This window comes from Medicago truncatula, chromosome 3 (assembly GCF_003473485.1).
Source record: "Medicago truncatula cultivar Jemalong A17 chromosome 3, MtrunA17r5.0-ANR, whole genome shotgun sequence".
Classification (NCBI taxonomy): Eukaryota; Viridiplantae; Streptophyta; class Magnoliopsida; order Fabales; family Fabaceae; genus Medicago; species Medicago truncatula.
In genome coordinates, this window is record NC_053044.1 from 8,402,822 (window position 1) to 8,430,750 (window position 27,929).

Sequence of the window (27,929 nt, forward strand, 5' to 3'; positions counted from 1 at the left end):
TAAATAATTATTTGAAAAATATATATAATTTATAGAATTTTTTTTGTTATGCGGGCTAACGGGCTACCCGCGGCCCATTCGGGCTAGCCCTAACGGGTACCGGGCTTTTAAGGGCCGGGCTAAAAAGCCCTATTAAAATTCGGGCTCAATATTTTAGGCCCAAGCCCTATATTTATTCGGGCTAAACGGGCCGGCCCATACGGGCCGGCCCGTTTTGACAGCTCTAGATGTGGTAGATCTCATGGCTAGTACTCTTCAGGATACAACAGTCACTTCTTGCTAACACCGCATGTGAAATAGTAAGGTCTCGGGAACTTTTTGAATGCTCAAAGAAACTTAATTTTTGTTATTAGAGATCAAAGTAATATAAAAGAATGAAGATGTTATCGTGATGTTTGTATATTTCTCTCCCTCTTGTATCCCCTTTTATCAAAAATATATAACCCATCATAACCTAAAATATCATGGTTAACCATTCCATAATTTTTTCATCAAGCCTATGTGACCAAAACATTTTTCCAATTAATAAAGAGACCAAGTAAATTAATTGTAAACGCACATATTGACTAGGCAACAATATGTGTTGGTAATTAGTTACAAGACTTGGTCATAAGTTTATGTTATAATTATTAATTAATATAGTAATTAATTTTAAAATAAATTACTAATAAAAAATTACAACACACTACACACCACAAAACTCCAATCATGACACACAGCGTTTTAATTCACCACTTTATGATCAATGTTAGGAGGTTATGGAGGAGGTGGTTCCATGGTGAGGCTCCCTGTCATTTGAAATTCCACAGGAATATTTTGAAAACTCCGATTTGGTGGTGTTGGCGGTGGCGACGACAAAGTATATAATCGAGAATGAGATATGTGTGTGTTTATCAAGCTTGTCCATGTAGATTTAGACCAAGTTGGATTTGTGTATCTTGCCTGATTGGAAATGGTGCTGCCTTGTGTTGTTCCAACAATGATCTCGTCGCGATTTTGGAAGAAGGTGACAACGTCGTTGGTGGGGAAAGTGTGTCGCAACACAATTCTCGTGGTTGAGGTGGCGGTGGAGGCATGCTGCATTTTTTTGTAGCTGCGATCTTTGCAATTGCTTTCTGAAAATCGCAATCTGGTGATGTGATGTTGCAAGAAAACAATATCAGCTTCTTTGTCGTGACATCTGGATGGATTGCTTCCTTCTTCTTATCAACGTCAAGTAGATCTATAGTTCCGTCCCGAAATAAATTGAAGGAGCAACTGATATCACGTTTGAATTCTTCACTTGGGTAGAATGTTGGTGACTGAATGTTCCTCCATTGGTTCAACGGATGAAATAATTTCGTGAGTAGAAATTCCATCGCTTGTCGATTTGGTGGCGTCGATCTCCTCTTCCAACAATTTTAGAATTCTGGCACAGGACTCTCAAATTTCTTGTGCATATTCAACCATATGTGAATTGGGTTGTTGGTTCGATTTGGGTTTAGCCATGGAAGATATGGACTGAGACGAGGTTGACTGTTTTGGAGTTTTTTCAATTTATTTCTAAACACCATGGGAATAGCTTCTAGAGAAGTATTTGTGTCGTAGATTCATTTTAGCTTCAATTTGATCCATGATTTGTAACCTGGTCCGTCCAAATACACCATCTGCGTCCATCGAGCATTATGCCCAACTTCCATTTGTGCCAATCGATCTTCCCTTGCTGGATCCCGTCTATACTCTACCATGGTGACAATGAAAGCACCAATGTAATGGTTCTACTCAATTTGAATGGAAATGAAAACAATATTCTATTGAGTCATCCAAAGAAACATTACAACTTGGTAATTACAATAGTTTTTGATAGATAACAATAGGTAAATATGAAGATGAAGTGACAATAAGAAGAAGAATAGAACACAGGAACTAGAATCAGAGAGAGAAACAGAAGTTACATCACACGTATTTCATGCCTTATTTCCTTAACCTTCTCTTTTTTATAATGGTCCACATTCCTATTTCCTATATTACCATTATTTCTTTGACTCATTACTGTGTTCTCCAAAACTGTTATGTTACGGCTCTTCCAAGTACTCCAACATGCTATCACAAAAGCACGTTTTTTCTTTATACATTGTTTCCAAGCGTTCAAAAACTATATGATTAATGATTGAGTCATGCAGCAATAAAGGATTAATCGTTTGGTCAAACACATTTATACACCAACAAACTAAGAATCTGAACAATGTGAAACTTCAAACCAAGTACAAACAACTTTAATACCTACCCTCACGTTTAGCATGGTCTTGGGTCCAAATTTCACATTATAGTCCTTGACTCTACTTTGATTCCAGGTTAAATGTGTTTCTAATTACAAAAGTTAATTTAGGGGGTGAGGGTGGTCAAACACACAAACACCCAACAACCAGAAACCTGAGTAATGCAGGACTCCAAATTACAAACAACTTTGATAGATTTGTCACCACATCTTAATTTAGGCATAAATGGAGTTTTTTTTTTAGAACCAATAAATTAATTTTTAATTTCTTTTCCCCATAATATATATATATATATATATACTTTTTCAAACTGTCTAAGTTCAAAAGGCCTTTTTTTTAAGGAAACTCAAAAGGCTATTGGATAACATATAATTGATATCCCCTAAAAAAACATAATACATCTAAATATGTACAAGAGTATGTGTGCATAAAATTTTGAAGGTATAAATATATAATATATGAATATTAAATTATTTTCATAATGTAATAGCTCAAATTCTAAAACATGAAAATTTTACACACAATCAATTAAAAGAAAAAAAAAAATCATACACACAATAATTTCATAGACAAGAGATTAAAGTTTTAAAAACAAGGTTGATTGGTCAATCAATTAGTTGATCAAGAAATCAAACAAGAAAGGGCATAACAAAACCCTTGCACGTATAAACAAGATTAAAAAAATTAACAAAAAAAAAAAATCATTCACAAACCAAACCCAACCTTAAATCACATAAGTGAACATAATCAGGTGGTCGTGTGACACATATATACATATACAACATTGCAATATTAGTAGATCGTAACCAATGGTTATTTCAACATGAAAATGATATATAGTTCAAAAATATATACCTAAATAGAGGAGTAGATACGAGAATTGATGGATGTCAAAACCAAAAGCTATGATCACTAATGCTCAATATCTCACTGATGATTTCCATATAGCATGAAAGACATAAGTGACACTATAGAGAGCGTCAATTTATAGGGAAAATTTCTGGGTCTCTATCTAGGCTTAGATATAATATTTAATTCATATTTTTATCAAAAATAAAAACAATATATTTAATTCATGTTTGAATATTTTATAGAAAGTCAAGTTCATAGTATATGCATTTAATAGATTCCTGACTAATATTTTGTCACAATGTGCCCCCTATGTCCTTTACGAACCTTCTTTCTATAGTAAAATCATTTTTTATATTTATTTATTTTATATAATGGATATCATCTTTAATACTAGGAAAAAAAGAATCATATCATATAAATCAGTCAAATGTATTAAAGCATTTTGAGTTTTAAAATACTAAACAAGCATAAAATAATATCTTAAAATTTGCTCAAAAATATATAATATCTTAATATGTAAATATTAAAATAATAATCGTGGAAGGGTAAATTATCATTAATATACGTGACATTCGTTGGAACAAAATGAGTTTTAAACAATGGCTCTTAAGTTTTGATAATAACAAAATATTAAAATTTCAATTGGATATGCTAATATTCAAATATGTAGGACCTTACTAAAGTTTACTATGTCTTAATCAAAATATTGGTTTTGAAAGAACAAATTGAAGAGAAATTTTTTCATTAGAAGCTATGTTGCAAGTCAGAATCTGAAGGAGTTGAACTCTGATGTCACGATTGAATTCTTCACTTGGATAAAATCGTTGGTGACTGAATGTTCCTTGATTGGTTCAACGGATGAAATAATGTCGTTAGTAGGAAATGCATCGGTTGTGGATTTGATGGCGTCGATGTCCTCTTGCGACAATTTGGAAATTCTGGCACAGGACTCTCAAATTTCTTGTGCATATTCAGCCATATATGAATTGGGTTGTTGGTTCGATTTGGGTTTAGCCATGGAAGATATGGACTGAGACGAGTGTGACTGTTTTGGAGTTTTTTCAATTGAGTTCTAAACACCATAGGAATAGCTTCTAGAGAAGTATTGGTGTCGTAGATCCATTTTAGCTTCAATTCAAATCCATGATATGTAATCTGGTTCGACCAAATACGCCATCTGCGTCCATCAAGCATTACGCCAAACTTCCATTTGTGCCCATCGATCTTCTCTTGATGGATCCCGTCTATACTCTGCCATGGTGATAATGAAAGCACCAATGTAATGGTTCTACTCAATTTGAATGGAAATGCAAACAATATTCTATTAAGTCATCCAAAGAAACATTACAATTTGGTAATTACAATAGTTTTTGATAGATAACAATAGGTGAATATGAAGATGAAGGAACAATAAGAAGAAGAATAGAACAGAGGTACTAGAATCAGAGAAAGAAAGAGAAGTTACATCACACATATTTCATGCTTTATTTCCTTAACCTTCTCTTTTCTATAATGGTCCACATTACTATTCCTATATTATCATTTTCATTTCTTTGACTCATTACTATGTTCTCCAAAACTGTTATGTTACAGCTCTTCGAAGTACTCCAACATCTATCGCAAAAACACATTTCTTCTTTATACATTGTTTGGTCAAACACATTTTTACACCAACAAACCAAGAATCCGAACAATGTGAAACTTCAAACCAAGTACAAACAACTTTAATACCTACCCTCACGTTTAGCATGGTCTTGGGTCCAAATTTCACATTGTAGTCCTTAACTCTACTTTGATTCCATGTTAAATGTTTTTATAATTGAAAAAGTTAACTCAGGGGGTGAGGGTGGTCAAACACACAAACACCCAACAACCAGAAACCTGAGTAATGTAGGAATCCAAATTACAAACAACTTTGAAAGATTTGTCACCACATCTTAATCTAAAATATGAAGATATTGAATCTACAATATCGTCTCACTTATATCTTGAGCAACTTATATTTCTCATGAGAAAGTGAAACTCTTCCACATACTTGATATAACGAGAATATATTTCAAGTTCAACAAGGCAAAGTAGAAAATGATAGCAAATCTTTTGTATCAAAAGTGATCACATAAAAAATAAGAAGAGGTGATCACATAAGATAACAATATATCAAAGAGGTCAACGATATTATTGTCTAAATAAGTTCTTCAACTTACTTATCATGCAACTGATTAAAATGAAACAGTAAACTATATTTTTTGGAAAGACTTTTCACAATGTAAACCATGAAAACCAAAAATAGATAATACGAAAATCCTCAATAATTGTAAAAATATAAATCAATAGTTTTTTTGGGGGGAGATAAAGCAATATTGGTAGGATTAAAAGTATTAGCTGAAGAGACCAACTTCATTTGTTATCAATTTCCATCCTCATCTTCATTAATTTCCAAACCTCTTTTCTTACAAATAGGACAAGCATTCCTCATCTCCAACCATTGTTTGATGCAGTGAAGATGATAAACATGTATGCAGTTAAGTCTACCAATACTCTCCCCATCCACAAAGTCTTCCTAATAAACATGAAAAGAAAATAAGGGGTATATTATGAGACTTGAAGATGCTCATATATGACGATTTTAATATTTAGTTCAACTTATTCTTACAAAAATTGATTGTACATAAATGTGTTACTTTTATAAAAGCAATCATTTTTTGTAATGTGAGTTTTGATCTTCTCAGTATCATGTTCACTAGAGAGTTTAATGTGCTTTTAGCAAAATTTGAATGACAAGCTAAATTAAAAAAAAAAATAACAATAAATCCAATAAATGTGATATCAAATTTTGAGGTAATGAATGAGTTTTCAAAAAGAAAGAAACAAGTAAATTATTTTTTCCAATCTACGACTGAAAATAAAACATAATCTCTTATAATTACTATTTTAAAAATTTGTATCACATACACAAATAAGAAATATATATAAAAAAACGAAAGTTAGTTTTGTTAAAGCTAAATTGTGAACTTCATGTGTTGATATATATGAATATTTGAAACAAATAATTGGCCTCACCTGACATATGGTGCATGTTTGATTTTGAGTGCTGGTTTCATCAGGGTTAAACTGGTAAGTCTCTTCATGGATGCTCCTGAGAATTTCCTCCTCTGTCAGCCCCCTCTCAACCCTACCAATGTGACCCTCAAGGGCCGTCATTATCTATAGTTGAATTCATTATTTAATCAGCTGATTATAATCTTGTAATGATAATTAAACTCTACTCTAGCTACTTTTTTTTTTATAACATTTAGCACACAATGTGAAGAAAAAATAATATTAACTATACATTATAAATTACATAACGTTTACCTCGTTCAACCAATCATCTGAATCAATTAGCGGATTTATGGTGACCAAAAAATCAAGTATCATCATATCCTGTGTAACATATATATTTGCAAAATACAGAAAAGTAAAAGTACATGAATTTTTTTAAAATCTGATATAATAGAAATACGTGTGTTCAAAAGTACTTGGAAAAAGTAATGATATCATAAAAAGAATTTCGTTATAAGAAAATGCCAAATTTGACTGTAATTAATTTACCTCACTCCTAATAGAACCACCGTTGCGAAGATGTTGTAGGGTGCTTTCAATCTGTTACATTACATGTCCAAATATTAAAGTCATGTCAAAGTGTTAAAGCCATATTTAACTCATGAATAATGATAAATTAATAGTCAAATCAATTAAGATATATAGATTTTTAGGATAGATTTCTAACAACTTAACTATATGAATACTCCTAACACACACTTTTCATCATTTCCAATTCATTGTAGTATTACATTTCCACATTCTTACAATATAGTAACTCTAGATCACTACAAAGTATATCCAATCTATAACCTAAATAACTAATCTTAAAATTTGAGTTGGACATAATTCAATATCTATTACTTATAAATTAATTGTCATGCATATTTTATTCAATGTCTAACTCTTAGCATTAACCATTACGCTAATTATTAGACATCTGAAACGTAATCTCCGTAGTCCAATAGTGGTGACTGAATAGCACACAACACAATTAATCTTAAAATGAACTATGATCTCATTATAGAATTTCACTCAAAAATTAATTTCTAAGGTAAGTATTACGTACCCACCATTTATAAACATTTTGTCAAGCTAAGCTATATCTCACCTATTGTTGGACTCTTAATTAAATCAGGTAACAAGTTTTATTTAAAGAAACATAATTAAGATAGATTTCTAACAACAAAATTATATCCATAGAATACATTTATCATCATTTCCAATTTATTGAAATATTAAATTTCCACATGCATAGATATAGCTACATTCTATAAAAACAATTATCATCAATGGGAAATAAACCTAGAATATTTGAAAGTGATGCACAATATTAACACAAAATTAATTTTCAACAATCATCAATAAAAAATATTCACAAGTAATTAAATTGTATCTTGTAGTATTTATACATTAGGCATTATTTATGTTTAATGAAAAAAAAATTGCCTTTTTTTTAAAAAAAAAAAAAAACTCATAGTTAATTAAAAAGTATATATACCTCATCCATGAGTCTATCCGTTTCAGTCCTAATTTCAGAAGCAGAAATGAAAATATCGTTATTACCGCCAGCACGAGCTGGATTCTCTGAACTTGCCAATGTTGAATCAGTTTGCATGTATTGCTCACTTTGAGGTGGATGAGGGTTTATCAGGTAGTCACTCAGTAATGGACTTGAAGGTGGTGGCGGTGGTACAAAACTACCAGACCTCCCAGGAACATTAGTTGAAGCAAGAAAACTTGTTGGACCACCATCTTCAACTTCATTTAATATAGCTTGGTTCCACCATCTTCTACCAGTAGTAGCAGCAGCAATGGTGGTGGTGGTGTTAACACCACCACCACCAACATCAATAACATCATTTAATATGGGTTGGCTCAACCATCTTCTACCAATAGGAGCAGCAACAGTAGTGGTGGTGGTGTTAACTCCACCGCCACCAACATCAACAACTTCATTTAATATTCGTTGATTCCACCATCTTCTACCAGTAGTAGCAACAACAGCACCATCAGTGGTGGTGGTGTTAACTCCACCACCACGTTGGTTCCACCATATTCTACCAGTAGTAGCAGCAACATTAGTGCTGGTTATGGTGGTGTTAACTCCACCACCAAAAGGCAACATTGACATGACATCACTAATATTATTACCTGCAACAGGTGAAACAGGTCCAACTCCATTTTGTCCTCCAATAGTTGGATATGAGGAGGAGAATGGGTTGTTATCTCTCTCTCGGACGGATGACAGGTGTGTCCATCCACCGTTTTCAGAAGTAGGAATCATGTTGAGAGTTAATCCATTAAGTCTTCTTGGTGGAGAAGAGGAAACAGAAGAAGCACGATTACCAGCAACGTTAATACCCAACATATACCTCAGGGATCTAGCATCATGGACAGGATTGTTGTCTTCAGTAGACCAATTACCTAACCGATGTTGATTGGCCATTCTTTCTTCCTTCCTGCATGCACACCAAAAGAACAACTATATATCAACATAACTATAGACATATGATACTAATGCTAACATGTAGCATCGATAATAATTTGATAAAATAAAAGTAATTAAATGTAGATCATGATTTTTTGTATTGTTAAAGGTAAATATGGTTAAAATGTGTTACTTGTACCAATAATTATGGTTTATTATTCATATGGACGGTGTGTGTTGAACACTAATCAATATGAAGTAAAAAATATTTTTATTTTGAGTATGGATGTTGTATAAAAATATGATATTAACATGTGTGTCTATTCGCTAGCCACCAAGATAATAATATTAAAATACCATTTTATAAAGTTCGAATAAACAAATAGTTTTTTATTATAATTTTTTTGACTTAGTTGCCATCGATAAAAAATGTAACGCTTTCTATACTTATATCCGATATTAATATATTTACTTTTTCAAACGGTCTATGTTCAAAAGGCCTTTTTTTAAGGAAATTCAAAAGGCTATTGGATAACATATAATAGATATCCCTTAAAAAAAACATAATAGATCTGAAAATGTACAAGAGTATGTGTGCATAAAATTTTGAGTTATAAAAATATAATATAAGAATATTAAATTATTTTCACAAAGTAAAAGCTCAAATTCTAAAACATGAAAATTTTACACACAATCAGTCAAAAGAAAAAAAAAATCAAACACACAATAAATTCATAGACAAGAGATTAAGGTTTTAAAAACAAGGTTGATTGGTCAATCAATTAGATGATCAAGAAATCAAACAAGAAGGGGCATGACAAAACACTTCCACATATAAACATGATTAAAAAAATTAACAACAAAAAAACATTCACAAACCAAACCCAACCTTGAATCACATAAGTGAACATAATCATGTGGCCGTGTGACACATATATACATATACACCATTGCAATATTAGTAGATCATAACCAATGATTATTTCAACATGAAAATGATATATAGTTAAAAAATATATACCTAAATAGAGGAGTAGATACGAGAATTGATGGATGCTCAAAACCAAAAGATATGATCACTAAGGCTCAATAACTCACCGATGGATTCTGTATAGCATGAAAGGCATAAGTGACACTATAGAGAGCATCAATTTATAGGGAAAATTTCAGAGCCTCTATCTAGGCTTAGATATAATATTTAATTCATATTTTTATCGAAAAAACAATATATTTAATTCATGTTTGAATGTTTTATAGAAAGTCAAGTGCATAGTATATGCACTTAATAGACTGTTGACTAATATTTTGTCACTATGTGCCTCCTTTGTCCTTTATCAACCTTCTTTCTATAGTAAAATGATTTTTTATATATATTTTTTTATATAACGGATATCATCTTTATTAGTAGGGAAAAAATATCATATAAATCAGTCAAATCCATTAAAGCATTTTTAGTTTTAAAATATTAAACAACCATAAAATAATATCTTAAAATTTGGTCAAAAAGATATAATATCTTAATATGTAAATATTAAAATAATATGTGCAAGAGTAAATTGTTTAGTAAAAATGAAAGAGTAAATTATTATTAATATACGTGAAAAAATGAATCCCCGTGAGCTTAGCTCAGTTGGTAGGGATATTGCATATTATATGCAAGAGCCGGGGTTCGAACCCCGGACACTCAACTTCTCCACAATTAAATTGTGTGAGCTCTAGCCACTAGGCTACTTAACAAAAAAAAAAAAAAAAAAAAAAGAGTTTTAAACAACGCCTCGTAAGTTTTGATGATAACAAGGTATTAAAAGTTCAATTGGATATACTAATACTTGTTCAAGTGTGCATGACCTTAGTCTAAAATTTATTATGTCTTAATCAAAATATTGGTTATGAAAGAACAAATTGAAGAGCAAAGATTTTCATGAGAAGCTATGTTTCAAGTCAGAATCAGTAGGAGTCCGACTCTGATGGTCACCTAGACTTTGAAGTTCTCTTAGACTTTGAAAGTCAGACTCTGAACAAGCTGAAGAACAAAGGAGTAGAAGCATTGGATGTTAAGCTTTGGTATTTCCGAAGGTCAAGCACAATGGTTCTGAAGATGTCAGAAGGCCAATGTGTGTCACTTTCATTGAAGTACACTGAAGGACAAAGTGTACGACCACTATCTCCAACATTCCCATGTGCATTGTACGAAGCTACATATGTGTCTTCATTTGAAAAGAACAGTTAATTCCTTATCAAGGAAATGATTCAAAATTATTCCTTCATAATACATTAACCAAATCAAGCTTCTCAAATGACTCTATGATGCACTGACACTCTTCAACGTCTCTTTTCAACCTCTATATAAAGGATTGAAGACTTGAAGATTAAACAGAACCCTATAATTTTATAATTTCCATTACTCTGCCAAAATTACTACGCATCAAATACTTAGAATTTCTTATAAACTTTCATATCTTAGAAATTCATAAGCTAAGAGTCTGAACTGTGTTGTATTTTGTGAACACATTTGATTGTATATCAAGTGTTTAATCCAAACAATATTCATTGTAATCTTTTATTGTTATAAGTCTCTTTCATGTGTGCTTGAGCATATGAAGTCTCTTGCTTGTGTGCTTGAGCATTTATAATCTGATTGATTATAGTGAAAAATCTCTTGTAAGTGACAAGGGGACTGGACTACTTCCGGATTGTACAAGGAACCACGATAAATTGTTTGTGTCTTTCTCTTCTCTCTATCTCTTTTATATCCGCTGTATTTAACTTTGAACATAGTTTCAGGTTCTAAACTCTACCAATAGCTAAACTTTGGACTTGGTTATTTTGAAATCATATGGTTACTAAAATCATAGTTTCTGATTCACTGTTGTATACAGTAGACCGACAATCGAATGGTTGAAATCATATCAAAAATATTAGACATTAAAAAACTAACGGAGAGGATCAAAATAGGTAACGACACAATACATAAGGGACCAATTTGAGACACTTAATAGTTAAGTGATCAAACTGAGAAAACAAAATAAGTTAAGGGACCGGAGGATGTATTAAGCCATATATATATATATATATATATATATATATATATATATATATATATGTTTGGTTTTTTTATTTATCATTTAAAAAGTGTAACAAACTAGATGAGTATATTTACACTTACTTTTTCATTATTCCAATTATGCCTTGTTGGTGTCAGTAAAAAAGAGAATTTAGATTATATTTGTTTGTTATATTGTTGGTGTCATTGAAATAAATAGTCATGATTAGTTTGACTTGTTATAACTTGAAACCAACCAACATTTATATTTTTAGTTTTAATCCAAAACAAAATTGCATAAAAAAAAACACCGTTAATAATTTTCAAATGTTAGCACAATAAAAAAAGCGGAAAGATAAGCACACAAGTGTCCGTCTTTTCACTGGTTAATAATAATGGATGCTTAGAGTTATAATCCGTAAAGAAGGCACCTGTTTTTACTTTTTATAGTGAATATTGAGTGTGTGTATTAGAGGATTTTAGTAACCAACCTTAAAAAAGATAAGTATCTTCATTTGATTTGGCTTTATTGCATTTGGGTTATTTGGAATGAAAGAAACCAAAAAAATTTTGCTAACAAAACTAATACAATGGTGCAGCTATTGGAAAAAGTTAAGATGTATTCTCTCGACTGGTTAAAAACTAAAAATGTGTGCTTTCCTTTTGGTTATCATTTATGGTGGCAACATCCCCTTGTCTGTTTGGGGATTGGCTGATTTGTTTTTTCCATTTCTAATCTTTTGAATTGGGACAGTGTGTTGTACCTTGTGCAACTTTGTTTTGCCTCTTTATACACTCCTTATGTTAGGGAGCAAAACTTTTGGTTGTTAATATATATATTTCATTTTGCCTTGTTAAAAAAAAAAAGATAAGTATCATCAAGTGATTTAATTAGATGAATCTGTAAAACAGTTTTACTGTATTTTTTAATTGACAAATGTTAATAATTATTTGTTGGATTAGTTTTTCTCATTTGTTCGGATTTAAGCTCAAACCTTAAACTTCTTATCTCTTAGCTAAAAACAGCTTAATTATGCAACTTCAATCTATAAGTTAAATTCTAGGGTTAAATATGTTTTTTGTCCCTATAAATATATCAACTTTTCGTTTTAATCCCTCTAAAATTTTCCTTTAACTTTTAGTCCCTATAAAATTTTCAATCACTACTTTTGGTCCCTATTTTAAAGTAATTTTTTGTATTTTTCAATGAAATTGTGCAGAAATGTATATAATATTGTAAAAATCACTCCAAAAAAAATATGAATTTTTTACCACAAAAAATATAAAAATTCATATTTAATTCATGTTTTGGTAAAAAAAAATTATAATTTTTTGGGGAGGGATCCTTATAATATTATACATTGTCCAGCAAATTTTTTTAAAAAAAAATATGAATTCAACATATGCGTTTACTTTAAAGGAAGGACCAAAAATAATGATTGAAAATTTTATAAGGACTAAAAGTTCAATAAAAATTATAGAGGGACTAAAATGAAAAATTGATATATTTATAAGGATCAAAAACATATTTAACCCTAAATTCTAATTTTTAATAATAATAAAACAAGTATAAATCATAAACTAAGGATTCAATTTTTATACAAAGTGTATATAACATTTTTCTTTCATATGCATCCAACAAATCACACCATAATTCCACCTATTTTTGGGTTACTTCCTAAAACATTTTTACAAATATCTATTTAACATGATTTGATTGAATGCGCGTGGAAACAAGTTTGCTTCATCGATGTAAGAAAATTAATCTCATAAACTAATTGATTGATAATATTAAAATAAATTTTAAGTTATCATATTTTCAATGTAAAATTTTTTTATACATGCATTCAATGATATATTGATACATTAGTTAATGAGGTATGATAAATCATGTGTTTTTAACTCATTAAATATTGTAATAACACATTATTGAATGTATTTATAAAAAAATTATATGTAACACGATATATATAAATTAAACTCGTATACAAAATTAATTTCTATGCACAATAAATCAATTGAATAAAAAAAAAAATATTGCCAAGGAGTTTAATAGTTAGAATTCACCTTTTTAAGGTGAATAAATGAGGTGTGCGAGATTCGAACTCTGACTGGTACATATAACAATAGATTCTTCCCGCGCTAACTGGATTATGCTCACGGAATTTGAATCCAAGATCATTAAATTGGGCTATCACATTTTTAAGGGACTATTGAATTTTTAGGTTATTCTGCCAACGAGGCACCTGAGATCTGATGTTTGTTAGTCAAGGAAAACGCCTAATCTTGTGCAACGCCCTGCCTCCTTTATTTAACCTTTTCTTGTTGCAATCTCTTTCTCTCTCTCTCTCGAGGTTTACTTTGTTCAATTAATCTAATTCCTGAATTTTTTGTTCTTACATTGAGATTGAGGTAACATAACATTACATCAAGGTTTACAAATTATGGTTTTGTTTCTGTTTTCATTTAAAAATAGGTTTTCTTTTATTTTTTGCTTTGCCATAATATCCATCATATTTCATTGTTTTGTTGACCAAATCCTTTGTTGAAATTGTTAGAAATAAGCATCTTGCATTTCCGTTTGTGTAATGTTTTTTTATTTTTTATGATTTTATGATAGGTATGACCTAGAGACAGAAATTGAAGAATTGAGAATTGCATTTATCATTCAAAATAAGAGTAATGCGATATCGTACGAAGGAGTAGAGGCGAGAAACATCTGTCTTTGACGGAAATCAGACTAGGTAAGTGCTAATCGTGTTTTATTTCGTTATGTAACGTTTAAGATTCCTCTTGATATGAATTAATAGTGAGGTTGACAGAAGAGGACAGGGGTTCTTCAGATATGCCAACTTAGTTGGGATGTATAAGGTTTTTCCAGATGCATGTCCTTCTCTTGGTTCAGTCAAAAAATTAACAATATAATGATATATGATATTGTTGGAATTGAAATTGTACACATAGCAAATAAAAAGAAAAATTGGGGTTTATGGATGAAAGAAAGTACCTAACAGGCTAAACCTAATTTATGTAACACATGCAGGGTGCAATTATAATTGGAATCACAAAAAATCCACCTTTTGTTCTAAACTCTTTTTTTCCTTTTAAAAATTGTCACGTAAGATTTTATAATCTTCCTATCTTTTCAGTGCTTGTTTGTTTATCCAGTGACCTACCGCTACTGCACGTTTTGATCTATTTCCACAGTGATTTAGAAAAGCTGCTAGTTGTAGCTTCTTATCCAACGTGACTATTCACCGTGATATTATAAGCTTCCAAACACATGCTCACTCTTATACAAATGATTCAATTTATGTTTTTAAATGGATCCCACAATTTATCCCGCCATTCTTGAGAAAATGCAAGTGTGACCAAACTTTTCCTAATCCAATATGCATTAGGGAAGGTTTGGCTACAAAGTATATGGCTTAATAGAAGTATGAGTTGATGTATAGTAGGGATTTTCTTCTAATTTGATGAACTATAAATAAATTTTTTGTCAACAAAAGTTTGTTCTTTCTTATAATCAGCAGATGAATAGTAAAATATTTCATGTAATTTGATGATTTATGGTTTACTCTTTGGCCATTACTTTTTCCACCCTATGAATTTCTCACGTGTCCTATTTAGATTCTAAAATCTGAAATATTTCAACGTATTTTTTAAGGTTTTATAGGGTGTTTATACCATTCGAATTCTATATTCCGAACCGCATAGGGCGCGCGAGAAACTTATAGGATGGAATGTCAACCCAACTTTTGCAATTTAACCCAACCATTGGCTAGACATATCAGTATTCGCGTCGTATGTCCGTATATGTGCTTTATAGCAGCCATCTAACCCTTGTAGTTCATAGGAATATGGTTACTTATATGTGAAATTCTTGTTTTACAGCATATCAAGATCCTAAAAATCACTTGACATTGTTGGCTGATGGAACATGAAAGTGGCAATGGATCTAGTATTAATCCAAGAACTAATCCTTCAACAAATTTGACTCAAAGTGAACCATTCATCTCAGAAGAGAAAGCAGAACTTTCATATGATCACATTCACTTTATTTCAAATGCAACCACTACTAATTCTACAACACCTCATACTGAAAGTTCAACTTTTCTTCCTACCAATGACCAAACAAACTCTTCAATGATGCAAAAAGGTGTTAATAGTCATTTGGAAGCAAATAATGCTAACCCTTTTGGTGATTTTCATCCTTCTTTTCCAAATAACTCAGAAACTTCTTCATTATCATCATCAACATCACAAAATCCCTTCTTATTACTTGATGATCATGACACCACTACTAACATCAAACATGTGAATACAACTCAATCTGAAAATTTGCATGATCAAGTACCTTTTGAGTCAAGTTTGCACCAACCATCTACAAATGAATCATCGCTCGGAAATCCCTTCCAAGTACCAACAACAAGTACTATCATCGACTCGAATAAGATTGTTGAACATCATGATCATGGTAATGAATGGCTTCATCAAGATCATTGGACCTTACCTAGTCATGATGAAACAACGCAACCTCTTCATGCTTCCTCTTCAAGTCAAGAATTAGACTCTTTGTTCACACTTGAATTAACACAAAAGCAAGAACTTGATAGTGCAACTGATAAGAAACATGAAGGTACTATTATCCTCATAAATACATTTTCAGTTAGAGGATAAGGACAACCCGGCATATCTAGTAGAAATTTCGGAACAGTTGTGTTATTTGAACAACTAAAATTTGACAAGTTTTCCATTAACGTAAGTGGTTAACACAATTCAAATATGTGGTTATTTACGTATAGTAGATGGCTAATGGATATAGCAGATGTCGGAACTCATTGACGACAAAACATAATTTTCAGGTGTTCAACTACATTTAGAGTTGAATACCTGAAAATTGTGGTCAATCACGTTCAAATTCGTTTTTAGTGAAATTATGTTGGTGGTTAAAGAGTTTCGACACCTTTTATATTCATTAACCATTTACTGAACGTAATAACCACATATTTAAATCGTGTTAACCATTTAAAAAGTTGTGCTAAATCATTTCTCATTTCAGAACAGATATTGTTGCTAACAAGTTAAACTCATCAGTTTCATCATTTTCCACAGCTCCTTCTGAAACTTCAACTCAACAACGCGTGCAGGATTCTCTGAATGCTTCAAGTAACACCAAAGAAGATACCATTGTACATCCAAAATCGCAAACGGATATCGTGTTAACTTCCGAATCTAGTGATGATGATATTCAAATAAGCTCAATGCCAAAGCATGAAAAACAATCTAGTGATGTAGATGTTCCTAAGACAATACAAAACCTTCCAATACAGATGATGGAAAGACAAGAGGATCCTGCTGCTACATCTCCCACAGACAGAATTCCATCACATGTTTTCAATAGAACCAAATCAAACAATCAATGGAGCACTGCTTCTAATGAATCTTTGTTTAGTATTCATATGGGAACTATGAGTTTCTCTAATGATATTGCTTTTTTGAGTAAATCTGGTGAGTTGGATAACCCTATTGATCACAATCACTTGAGTAAATCCAGTGAGTTGGATAAGCCTATTGATCACAATCACAATCACAACATTTCTGATGGTTTTCAAACCAATCATCATCCAATTTTACCTCAACCACAAGGTACTAAGTTCAATGCTATTAGTCAAAATTTTGGTGAACAAGATGGTGGTTCGAGAGTAACTGAGGAAAAAGCTGCTGAGACAATGAGACAGGTTATAATGGAATCTAGTGTCAAACAAGAGAGTAAAAGTAAAGGAGATACGGCATCTGCTACTGCGGCAGCACGTTCCAAACTTCTTTCTAGTTCGAATAATGATCATTCTCCTCATTCAGATGGGAGCACCAGATCTTATGCGTTTAAAGTGTAAGTTATGTCTACTAATCTTTACAATTCCGCATGCAATCGCGGTAATGTTGTGATCTTTAATTCGCCAAGAGTCACAGTTAAACATAACTGACTTGGCTTCTATTGTGGTCGCAGAGACATCAAATACCTTGATGTCCCTATTGAGATTACAATTGAAGACATTTTTCTAAACTACTAGAATGCTGATCTTTATTTGATTCTAGGTTTCTTGAGAAAGTGGTTTGACTTTTTTTTTTTGTAATGTGAAGAATGACAGATGGAGACAAAACACCTTCAGCGAAACGAAACGAAGACGTGAGAAATCAAGTGAAGCAGCCAGTGCAACAGAATGTTAAAGGAACACCAGCTGCAGCTCAAAACCCTAAATCAACCCCAAATGCTTCTCAGAACAAATGGTTATCTTGCTTCACATGTTGCCATTAGAACACATTAGAGCCTCTTGACTTTGAACAAAACCATTTTTACTATGTCTGTCACCTTGATGACAGTTTAATATCACGCACATGCATTGCATGATAGACAGTTCTAACCGGTTAGTGATATTCTTCATTTACCATCTTAGGGACTGTTTCGGATCGACTAAACTTATTGACATAAACACTCATGAGACTGTTTGATCGAAATTATGAAAATAGTTTGACATTTTCATAAGCTGTTTTCAACTTACTTCGACATGCATAATAAGACAGTTTGTGAAAACGATTTGATTTGATTTTATCTTTTGTTTTAAAAATAGCTTATACGGTCTATCTTTTTAGACCCTATGAAGCACCGATACGGACACGGACATGACAAGACACCGACACCGCTAATAATTTGAAAAAATCACATAATTCAGTGTAATTATATGTGTCGGTGTCGGACACGCCTAATCTGAGGAGTGTCCGTTTAGGCCTAATTCAGTACATCATAGTTAGGAACTCGTAGATAAGTATAGTTTTTCATTGATATTGTATATTAATAGGTTTAGTCTGATTGCACCTGTGCAACCATTGGAATTGCTATCTGATGTCAAGGAAATCATAGGTTTTCTAAATAGGGAAATGAAATTCTACTATCATAACCAAGGCCCACCCTCAATGGATTAAACATTCCTTAAACCTTCCAATGGTATTAGCATCATAACTACTTCTAAAGTCACACATATGATTGAGTGGGATCTGTTGACAGAGTAAAATGTGTTAGCCACTTAGAGGCATTTCAGAAATGTAGTAATACCGCGTAGTTTTTCATGAGTCGATTTTTCGATGGAAATTTTATTCTACACAAACCACTTGAACAATGCATAGGATTATCATTGAAAACTAAACTAAGTCAAAGATAGTTTCATTGTTTCCACTTACCTTTACATTCTAACAAAGACGAAATCTAAAAGACATTACCACCATTGATCTCTAAAATGAGACAGGATAAACAGTGATATGCTTCATTGGATTAGCCACTTCCTTTCCACCAGCATGCATCACAAACTCCTTTGGAGTGAGGAAACTACCATGGCAGACACATACAATACAAACTTCACCAGACCTATACTTGTACAGAAATCCTTCTATTCGCTTCCCATTTGGGCCATCTCCAGTCGTTGTAACGGTCGGCATTTGTCTCAATATCTCCATCACATCACCTTTAAGACTGCAGTAGTCAGGGAGAGTAGTCTTTTTTGCTCGATTCTCATGTTTAGTATCAGCAGACTTAGGTGGAAGGGGAATTTCCTTGCCTATTGGTTTCTTGAAAATCATTGAAACATTTTCACGCTTGGTTGATATCTGAAATTTGGAATCAACTACTACTTCAGCTGAATGTCTTGGACCTATATATGAGTCACATGTGAATGCATCAATTAGGATGAAAAGAAGTAAGGTTCAGACAAGACAAATCATATGAAAAAACAGCTAAGAAATTTGAATGGCGTCTCAAAATCGGATACAAAAACAATTAAGCTTAATCAAAGAAAAATGTTACCGGATATTGATAGAGTAGAACCTCCAGGTGATTCAATAATTTCAATTAGTTCAACCACGGTTGAGCCATATGAAGAAAAAAAAAAGACAGTATTCCGGTACAATTGGGATCAAACCAACCATCAAACAGACAGTACCGACCGGTTCGGTCCAGTTTTTACAACATTGGTTAACACGCATAACAAGGAAACCTCAAAATTTGTTCTGTTTTTTCCCATTGCTACTAAACTCGTAGCCATATGTCTTTTGATGACTCGGCGTAATTATTTTTCTCATCTGAAATGACCGGAGAATTGCCAATTTGCCATTACTCGTATCTAACAAAACTGCACAAGTACACAAAATATAGTTCCCCCCAACCATATATAATCTATGTTCTTAGATATGCTAATGATTTAGAAATTTCGGTATCTCTTTAGCATTAGTCACCAATAACATCAAGACACGAACAACTAAACAATAGTATCGCACGTTGTGTCAACTACAAGTGTCATTTTGAAGCGCGTTCAACGGTTTTCCAACATGATACCAAATATGTAGGGTAACAATTTGAAAAATCAAAAGCAGGGCTAGATAGTTCTAAATTACGGCTGCAATTTTGGTCATGCTGCAAAATGTGATATTGCGGCAAAACACAAACAAATGCTGCCGCAATTGCAGATGTAATGCTGTCGGATAGTCTCCAAACCTATGTAAAAACCCTTCAGAGTATCTTTTTTACCTAATATTGATAATGTCGTCATATTATTTGTAAATACCAACTAAGGGACGATAAGATCATTTTGAAATATAAATATATATAAATATTGACAATGTAATAGCATCTCTAATGAAGAGTCTTTTACCTAATAAAGACACCAACCTATTAAGGATCTCGTTGGAGGAAGAAAAAAATGAATACCTATTTGTTATCATCACATTTACAAAGACTATCTTTTCAATAACAAACTAGTCCCACAATTAAATTAAGGAAAATAGGTAAAAGTTGGTCACATCATCACTTATACAAATATTCTCTTCATGTAATGATATAAAGTTACTGGTAGCACTATTTAGTGATTTTTTAATATAAAGGTGTTGCATTGGAGTCATCGAGTGCTTAATGCATGATGTGACTCATTTAAGGACTATTTCGTTTTACTACAATTGTAGATGCTCTAAATAACACAATTGTGTAGCCAAAATATAATGAATTTTGAGGTCTCCGCAACCACATTTTCTATGTTTTTCCGTAATACAACGGTTCACAAAATAACCGCAACCACAATTTAAAATCATGACAAAGACTAAATCAACATTGTCCAACAAATTCGAGATCAAATTTGGTATTTACTCCAAATCAAAAATTAAAAGTTAAAACTGTAAAACTTAGAATGAGTTAAGGAGTATATAATATTGCTGAATAAACAAAAGTTACCATGTAGCTCTGAATCTGCCACACTTCTCTGTCTCTCTAGCAACATTATCTTTCCACTATCAATTGGAAGAGAGCAAGATCTCTCTAAAGATGGCACAAAGGAACACCAATTTTCCATCTCTCCAGCCATTGATGATGACCTTATCAACCTCTTTTCTTCCAAATTTTCACCACAAGTAGAAAGCTTAAGAGTAAGGTCTATTTCTTTGGAGTGTTGCTCTTTCTCACCATAAAACCTCTGAAGAAAAACAAAAAAAAATACAAACATTTACACTTGTCTTAGTTTATCACATAATAAGAAGTGGAAACCAAAAATAATAATAATGAAGTTGATTAATTGCATTTTCTTTATTATTACCTCCATTGAAACCTAAGAGAAAATGAGGAAAATCTTTCAACTGAAGAACTCCCTTGAAATTTTCTAAGAGGAAAGAAATACCAAAAAAAAGTAATGCAAGTACAAGTTAGGCACACAAATTAAAATTTACATGGTCATTTCTATAAAACACGAACACTTCTCATATTAGAGGTGTCTCTAGTGTTGGATACGCGTCGGTATTCGACACTGACACAGACACGACACCTATAATTACACTGAATTACGTTATTCTCTCAAATTACTATCTATGTCAGTGTTACTGTGTCGTGTCTGTGTTTCATAGATTATGAAAAAAAATTAAAGAAAAATACAAACACAAGTTAAAATAGGTTGAATTTACATATACACAGGATATGATAATACAAATACAAATTTATTGAGCAAAAAATATATACAAACCTGAATAAAAATGTTGCAGGGTGGTAAGCTAAGAATTTAGTGAAGTAGAAGAAGAAAAAAAAAAAAGAGTTTGATGAAAGAAAGAAGTAGAAGAAAAATATAGAAAATTGAAGAAGGTGTTAAGAAGTTAGAAGAAAGAAGAGAGGGTGATGTGTTGGTGTATCATGTGTACAAATTCAATGTTGATGGTTGTGTATGTGTTGTGCTGTTTGTGAATTATTATGACAAAAGGCATAAGAAAAGTTACACGTGGTGATGAATGGAGAAGATTGTGTGTAACATCTACGGTCACATTTGTGTTTCGTCTGTCTATTTCTTTTGCATGTTACATCAACTTCTGTCGGACACACTTCACTATGCCACGTAATCTTAAAGGGTAATAATGTCATGTCGGTGTTCTGTCAAAAGAAAGTAAGAGATAATAAAAGATGCAATAGTGATTTTAATCGGGATGTCATCGATAATGGAGATCCTCAATTAAAAGGTTTTAAATGGATCCCACTTGTATACATCATTTTTTTTATTATTTTTTAATAAGAGTATCTAATATATACTTATTCACTTCAATGGAGACCTTATGGCAAAAAGTCTAAATGGGTTCCACAACTAACTCTTCCTTATTTACATTCCACCACTAATATATTATTTTAATAAAAAAAGTGTGTGGAAACCACTAAAAGATGGGGGTCTTAAATTAGACCCGAAGTCTTAAATTAGACCCGGGATCTTAGAAGACCTCCAAAATTTTCCCCCATAATAGGAGTACCTATTAGGTACTAGGTCTTAAATGGTGAAGACCTCACTATTGTAGATGCTCTAAGGAATAGGTCAAAGTTTTAAAATAATTTTAATGTTAAAATAGTTATTTAATGATGATATAATTATTTTTCTATGAAGATTGTTTTGACGGTAAATAAATATTTATAAGTATTGGTATGATAAAAATTAAATATATTAAAAGATTAATATGGTAATGATAACGAAATATTTTAAGATTATGAATTATTTTGACAAATAAATTGCACAATCAAAAGAAATTTTGATAAATTAAAAGACTACGGTGATTATTAGTTGGATAGTATTTGAGTGATATAGTCTTTGGTAATATTAATGACATTGTTCCCATCTCTCTCTTAATGAATCATTCTCATCCATCATTCTCCCTCATCTAAAATGCACCAATGTCACCAAAAAACTATGTCACCCAAATATTATCCCTATTAGTTGCATATTTAAAGAACAAAATGACTATTATCTTGATAATAAAATAGGTGGGCTAATTTCTCCTCTATAACATTTTTTAAAGGTTTAACGGTTTACAAAATGGAGACATCTAGTTTGAATATTTAAGTGGATTTCACGTGTATATATCATTCATTAATAATGTTTTAATAGTATCTTAATAAAAACTAATAGTAATATATAATAGGCATTCAATTCCTTCAACCGAGCACCTTATACAAATATCTTAAGTGAAACCTATTAATTATTTATCAATAATTTTATATTATTACATTTCAATATTATGATATTAAAAAATATGGTTCTCACTTAAAATTTGAGATCTCCATTAAGACCATGTGACTCAAAGATAGAGAAGATGAAAACTTTTATTTATTCTTTTTTTTTTTTTGAGACTTTATTCTCTTTAAATATGTCATCTATACTCTATATTGCATACTTATCCTATTTATAAGATTTCAAATAGATACTTCCTCCGTTTTAAAATATAAGTAAATTTTATTTTTTAGGTTTATTCAATTAATGATGTATGTCATTTATAATATGGATCACATACATCAATAATTGAATGAACCTAAAAAGTAAAATTTGCTTATATTTTGAAACGGAGAGAGTAACCGAATAATCACATTAGAATCCACTCATTAATGATAGATGGTGGCATTGTTCGGACCCGGACTCCGAGGTTCAAAATATTAAATTTAATTAATAATTATAATTATATTTACAAAAATAACATACTAAAAAAATTATGAAAATTGATTGACAAATATGTATGCTCTACCAATTCACACTTTAGGAGAGAGAATTACTTTACGTTACAAATAAGATAGCAGAATATAATTAAAGCTTAGTTGCATGCCTCGGAACAGAAATATTTAAACAACTATTTTTTACAACTTTTGTGATAATTTTCTCTCTCATACTTACATTATCATTTTACTTTCTCTTTTTTTTACAACTTTTGTGATAATTTTCTCTCTCATACTCACATTATCTTCTTACTTTCTCTTTTTATTGCTTTGGTTTTTTGTCACTATCTCATATCCTTTGTAAAATTTTAGTTGTCACAAAAATTGTCACATATATGGATGTTCAAATAACACAACTCAAATCAAAATATGTCATATGTAATTACTTGACTCTGACAGTGTTTCGTTTCATGTGTCAACTATCAAGTGAGACAGAGAGAACTGATGCAAAGTGGTGCATTAATGCTAAACATATGAGGGGGTTCAACATAAAAATGGCATTGCATTACACGTTTAAATTTAAAAAAGGTTAGGGGTTTAGGTGCATCCCTAGAATCTAGCGTGGCTCCGTCATTTATGCGAGTTATAAGTATGTGAAAGATTAATTGATGAACAATAAATTCATAACATTTTTTATTGGATGTCTATTGATGATATGTTTCGGTTAAATATTACAAAGAATAAATTTTGTAGGAAAAAATCTTAGTGAAGGAAAATTTAGTAGGATAAAATTATGGTGAAAGAAAAAAGACACTAGTTCAACCAAACAATCTTTGAGACGATGAATATCAATCTTTTGTATTAGTTGATCAATTTTTTTTTTAGAATTTCCTTTGAAAAAGGCTTTCAAAATTATCACACAAGTCCCTAAAAAAAAAAGATTATCACGCAAATAAAATTGTTTGATGCTTAGATCACCACTATATTAAATATACTTTGAAGATTATATGTGAAAGTAAAAATGATAACCGACTATATGGAAGAAGAAAAAAACGAGAACAGGAGAATAGGCTTAAAAGTAAAAACCGACTATGGTGTTTTTGGGAGGGGTACCTTTTGAAGGATTTTGGAGCGCGGACTAAATCTATATTTCAAAGTATATTTAATACTTTAAAAAAAATTCAAAGAAAAACATGAAAAATAAACATATAAGGTCTAACATATATTATGCATTATTTATATCAACTAAGTTAAGCTCGCGATATATTATTGTAATTACATTAATTGATTTTAAAAAATGTTAAAAAGAATTTTATTTTCGTGTACTCCCACTTAAACATAGCTTGTGAATAAAAAGAATTTTATTTTCGTGTACTCCCAATGTTAAGAAGAAAAATTGGTTGACAGATATATGGAAGATGGAATGAAGTGACCAACCTTTTGGATTGAGTATAAATTGGTGAAAATTGTGGTCTTATTTGGAAAAAAGGATAGAAGAACAAGCAAGCTAAATAAGGGTAGAAAACAAGGCTAGTTTATGTTGCATCAAAAATCCCTTTTTTTTTATTTTTTTTTAACAAAAAAAAAATCCCTTTTTTTTGTTATTTTTTAATTTATTCTATAGATTTAATTAGACGTTTATGAAAATATGAGCTCAATATTTTTTTTTTTAAGAAATCAAAATGAAATATATTAGCAACGGCGATGGAAACTCCTCAGTACAAGGTGTACTAAAGGTTCCAACCCGGCAAACAAATTGTCACAAAGTATAATTACAAATAAAAGTCAGTCGATACCCAGACAATAAAAAGGGTTCGACTACCAACTTTGAGAACCGTACACAAAAGTGGTTTTGTTGGCTTTAAGCCACCACAAAGAATGAAATTTTACTTTATCTAACAGCTGTTCAATAGGTGTTTCAGTGTTTTTGAACAGCCTGTTGTTTCGTTCATTCCACAGCAACCAAACGCACAAAAGCCATAATAATAGTAAAAATGAACGTCGAGCCGCCTTTGTATAACCTGAATAATGAATAAATTGGTAAAAATGGGCACTGACATTGTCAGTATCAACACCAATCACGCCAATCCAAGATCTGATAAGCTGCCAGAGAGAACCAAAAACAGGACAATGTAAGAACAAATGTGATGCCGACTCCTCTATACCGCCGCACCCCGAAACGCACAAAGTGTTTGTTACCTGAGCAATGTCGCGCCTTTGGAGGTTGATTTTAGTTGGTAACCTGTCTTTTAGCAACCGCCACGCAACAATGGAAACTTTCAAGGGAACCTGCTGATGCCAGACAAGGTTCGCTGTCTTGTCAAGAGTGGGGGCTGCCATGTATGCCAGTGCATGATAGGCGTCTCTGACTGTGTATCCAGCATGTTTTTCCAGCTCCCATTGCCACCTGTCTGAAACATTTAACTGTACCGCAACATTAGTCAATAAGATCCTACACTCTTCTACCATCTCCTTCTCCCACACCCAATATGAGCTCAATATTAATGGACTAAATGAATTAATATCTCATATTCTTTGGTCTTTTTTAGATTTTTACAGGAAATTTAAAATGATGGCAAACGATAAAATTGTACATTATTATCTATTTTTTTGGGAAATTTTTCAAAGTGACCAGATAAAATTGGACACTAGATTAATTAACAATTCAAGTTAGTTTTACAAGAGGCTTGTTATATGGGCCAAGATTTGTTTATGACTTAAAAAATGGAAATATCAAATGCGATAAAAAAAAAATGAAAAACATCGACAAGGAGCTCTAAGGTAAACAAAATATTTTAGGGTGAATATTGAGGATCCATTCAAACATATATGCTGCAAAATGGAATGAAATAGAAATAAAAAAAGAGAAAAAAAATTTATTAAAAAGAAGAAAAATAATAGTAGAGAAACCTCTCATTCTAGAGTTTCCCTCTTCTATAATAAATAAGGATGCTTAGTAAAATGAGGCGTCGTTTATTGACGTGGGAGGAGGAAAGTTTGAGGGAGTGTGCTGCTCTGTTATATAATGTAGTTTTGCAGGATAATATTCAGGTCCGTTGGAGGTGGTTACTTGAGCCGGTTAGTGGAGCTATCGCTTCCTAACCACTTCAGATACACATCTACCTATTGGAGTTGTTCATGATGTTTGGCATAAACAAGTTCCTACCAAAGTGTCGTTGTTTGCTTGCGCCTACTTCAGGATAGAATACCAACTCGATCGAATTTGGTGCGTCAACATGTCCTACAATCTATTGACAATGTATGTGTGAGCGGTTGTGGGTCAGCAGAAACGACGGATCATCTATTCAGGGGTTGTGACTTATTTGGAAGTGCATGGTATTTGGTTTGTCAATGGCTTGGTGTCCCTTCTATTTTTCCTGGATCGCTTACAGATCATTATTTTCAGTTTATTCATTTGGCAGGCTGACCACAATGTACTCATTCTTATCTTAAGGTCATTTGGTTGGCTTGTAGTTGGGCAATTTGGAAGGAAAGAAACAACTGCATCTTCAAAAATGTGGTTCTTGATCCTTTTAGTATTGTTGATAAAGTGAAGTAACTTCCTTTTTATGGCTTTCTTCGCATCCAGTTCCTATTGCGTTTGGTTTTCATGATTGGATGGAGATACTCACTTCTTTGTATGGGTGTCATGTAATTTTTTTATATATTTTTGGTGGCGGCATTCTTGTTAGGTGCCTGTGGTTTGTAACAGACTTTGGGTGATTCATCACTTTAGCACACCTTGTGCAGGGGGAATCACTCTGCCTTTGAGCAATAGATTCCATTTTGATTTGTTCAAAAAGAAATTATGGTTAATAATAATTGAGGCTTAAAACAAACTTTGAGAAAGTTCGGCGCTTTTGCAAACATGTATGTCATATTTTGGGTGATAGTTTCTCAATTGACTAAATTGCATTTTTGGTTGCTTAACTATTTAGGTAGTATCGCTTTGGTCCCTTAATTAAAATTCGATTCATTTTCTTCTGGAATTTTTATGGGATTCTTGTTGTTGAAGGTTGATGGAGATGATATGAAGATGAAAAAGAGGAGAAGAAGATGAAGAAAACTTAACGTTTTTGAATTAAAACTAACGAAAAGGACCAAAATGTGTAACGGAGAGAAGTTAAGAGACCAAAATAATTCGAATTTTAATTAAGGGACCAAAGTGATACTACCTAAATAGTTAAAGGACCAAAAATGAAATTTAGCCATTCTCAATCCCATTAGCTATCGAAAGGGTCATTTTAATGATTTTTACTACATTATTCTTCGATGAAT

At 31.9% G+C, this 27,929-nt stretch overlaps 2 protein-coding genes across 3 annotated transcripts; one reads left to right on the top strand and one right to left on the bottom strand.

Moving 5' to 3' along the window:
- Positions 1-16,615: 16,615 nt before the first annotated feature.
- LOC11418604 (uncharacterized) lies at positions 16,616-18,254 on the top strand. Its single transcript, XM_003598954.4, has 2 exons — positions 16,616-17,558; positions 17,810-18,254. The coding sequence occupies exons 1-2, from the start codon at positions 16,930-16,932 to the stop codon at positions 17,982-17,984; spliced, it is 804 nt and encodes a 267-aa protein (XP_003599002.4). The 5' UTR covers positions 16,616-16,929; the 3' UTR covers positions 17,985-18,254.
- A 547-nt stretch (positions 18,255-18,801) lies between these two features.
- LOC11440732 (ninja-family protein AFP3) lies at positions 18,802-21,919 on the bottom strand. 2 transcript variants are annotated; one of them, XM_003598955.4, is made up of 4 exons: positions 21,718-21,919; positions 21,298-21,360; positions 20,940-21,177; positions 18,802-19,371 (listed from the first exon to the last, which is right to left on the bottom strand). In XM_003598955.4, the coding sequence occupies exons 2-4, from the start codon at positions 21,301-21,303 to the stop codon at positions 18,956-18,958; spliced, it is 660 nt and encodes a 219-aa protein (XP_003599003.2). In that variant the 5' UTR covers positions 21,304-21,360; positions 21,718-21,919; the 3' UTR covers positions 18,802-18,955. The 2 variants fall into 2 exon arrangements, with proteins under 2 accessions (XP_003599003.2, XP_039688354.1); XM_039832420.1 differs by lacking the exon at positions 21,298-21,360.
- Positions 21,920-27,929: the final 6,010 nt, after the last annotated feature.

What these genes read in the sequence shown, in the direction of transcription:
- LOC11440732 (XM_003598955.4), bottom strand. An exon ending in GGCAGATTCAGAGCTACATG is followed by an intron (nt 19,372 to 20,939) that starts GTAACTTTTGTT and finishes ACTCATATATAG; the next exon opens with GTCCAAGACATTCAGCTGAA.
- LOC11418604 (XM_003598954.4), top strand. Translation starts at nt 16,930, where the DNA reads ATGCCAAAGCATGAAAAACAATCTAGTGATGTAGATGTTCCTAAGACA. An exon ending in AGATCTTATGCGTTTAAAGT is followed by an intron (nt 17,559 to 17,809) that starts GTAAGTTATGTC and finishes TGTAATGTGAAG; the next exon opens with AATGACAGATGGAGACAAAA.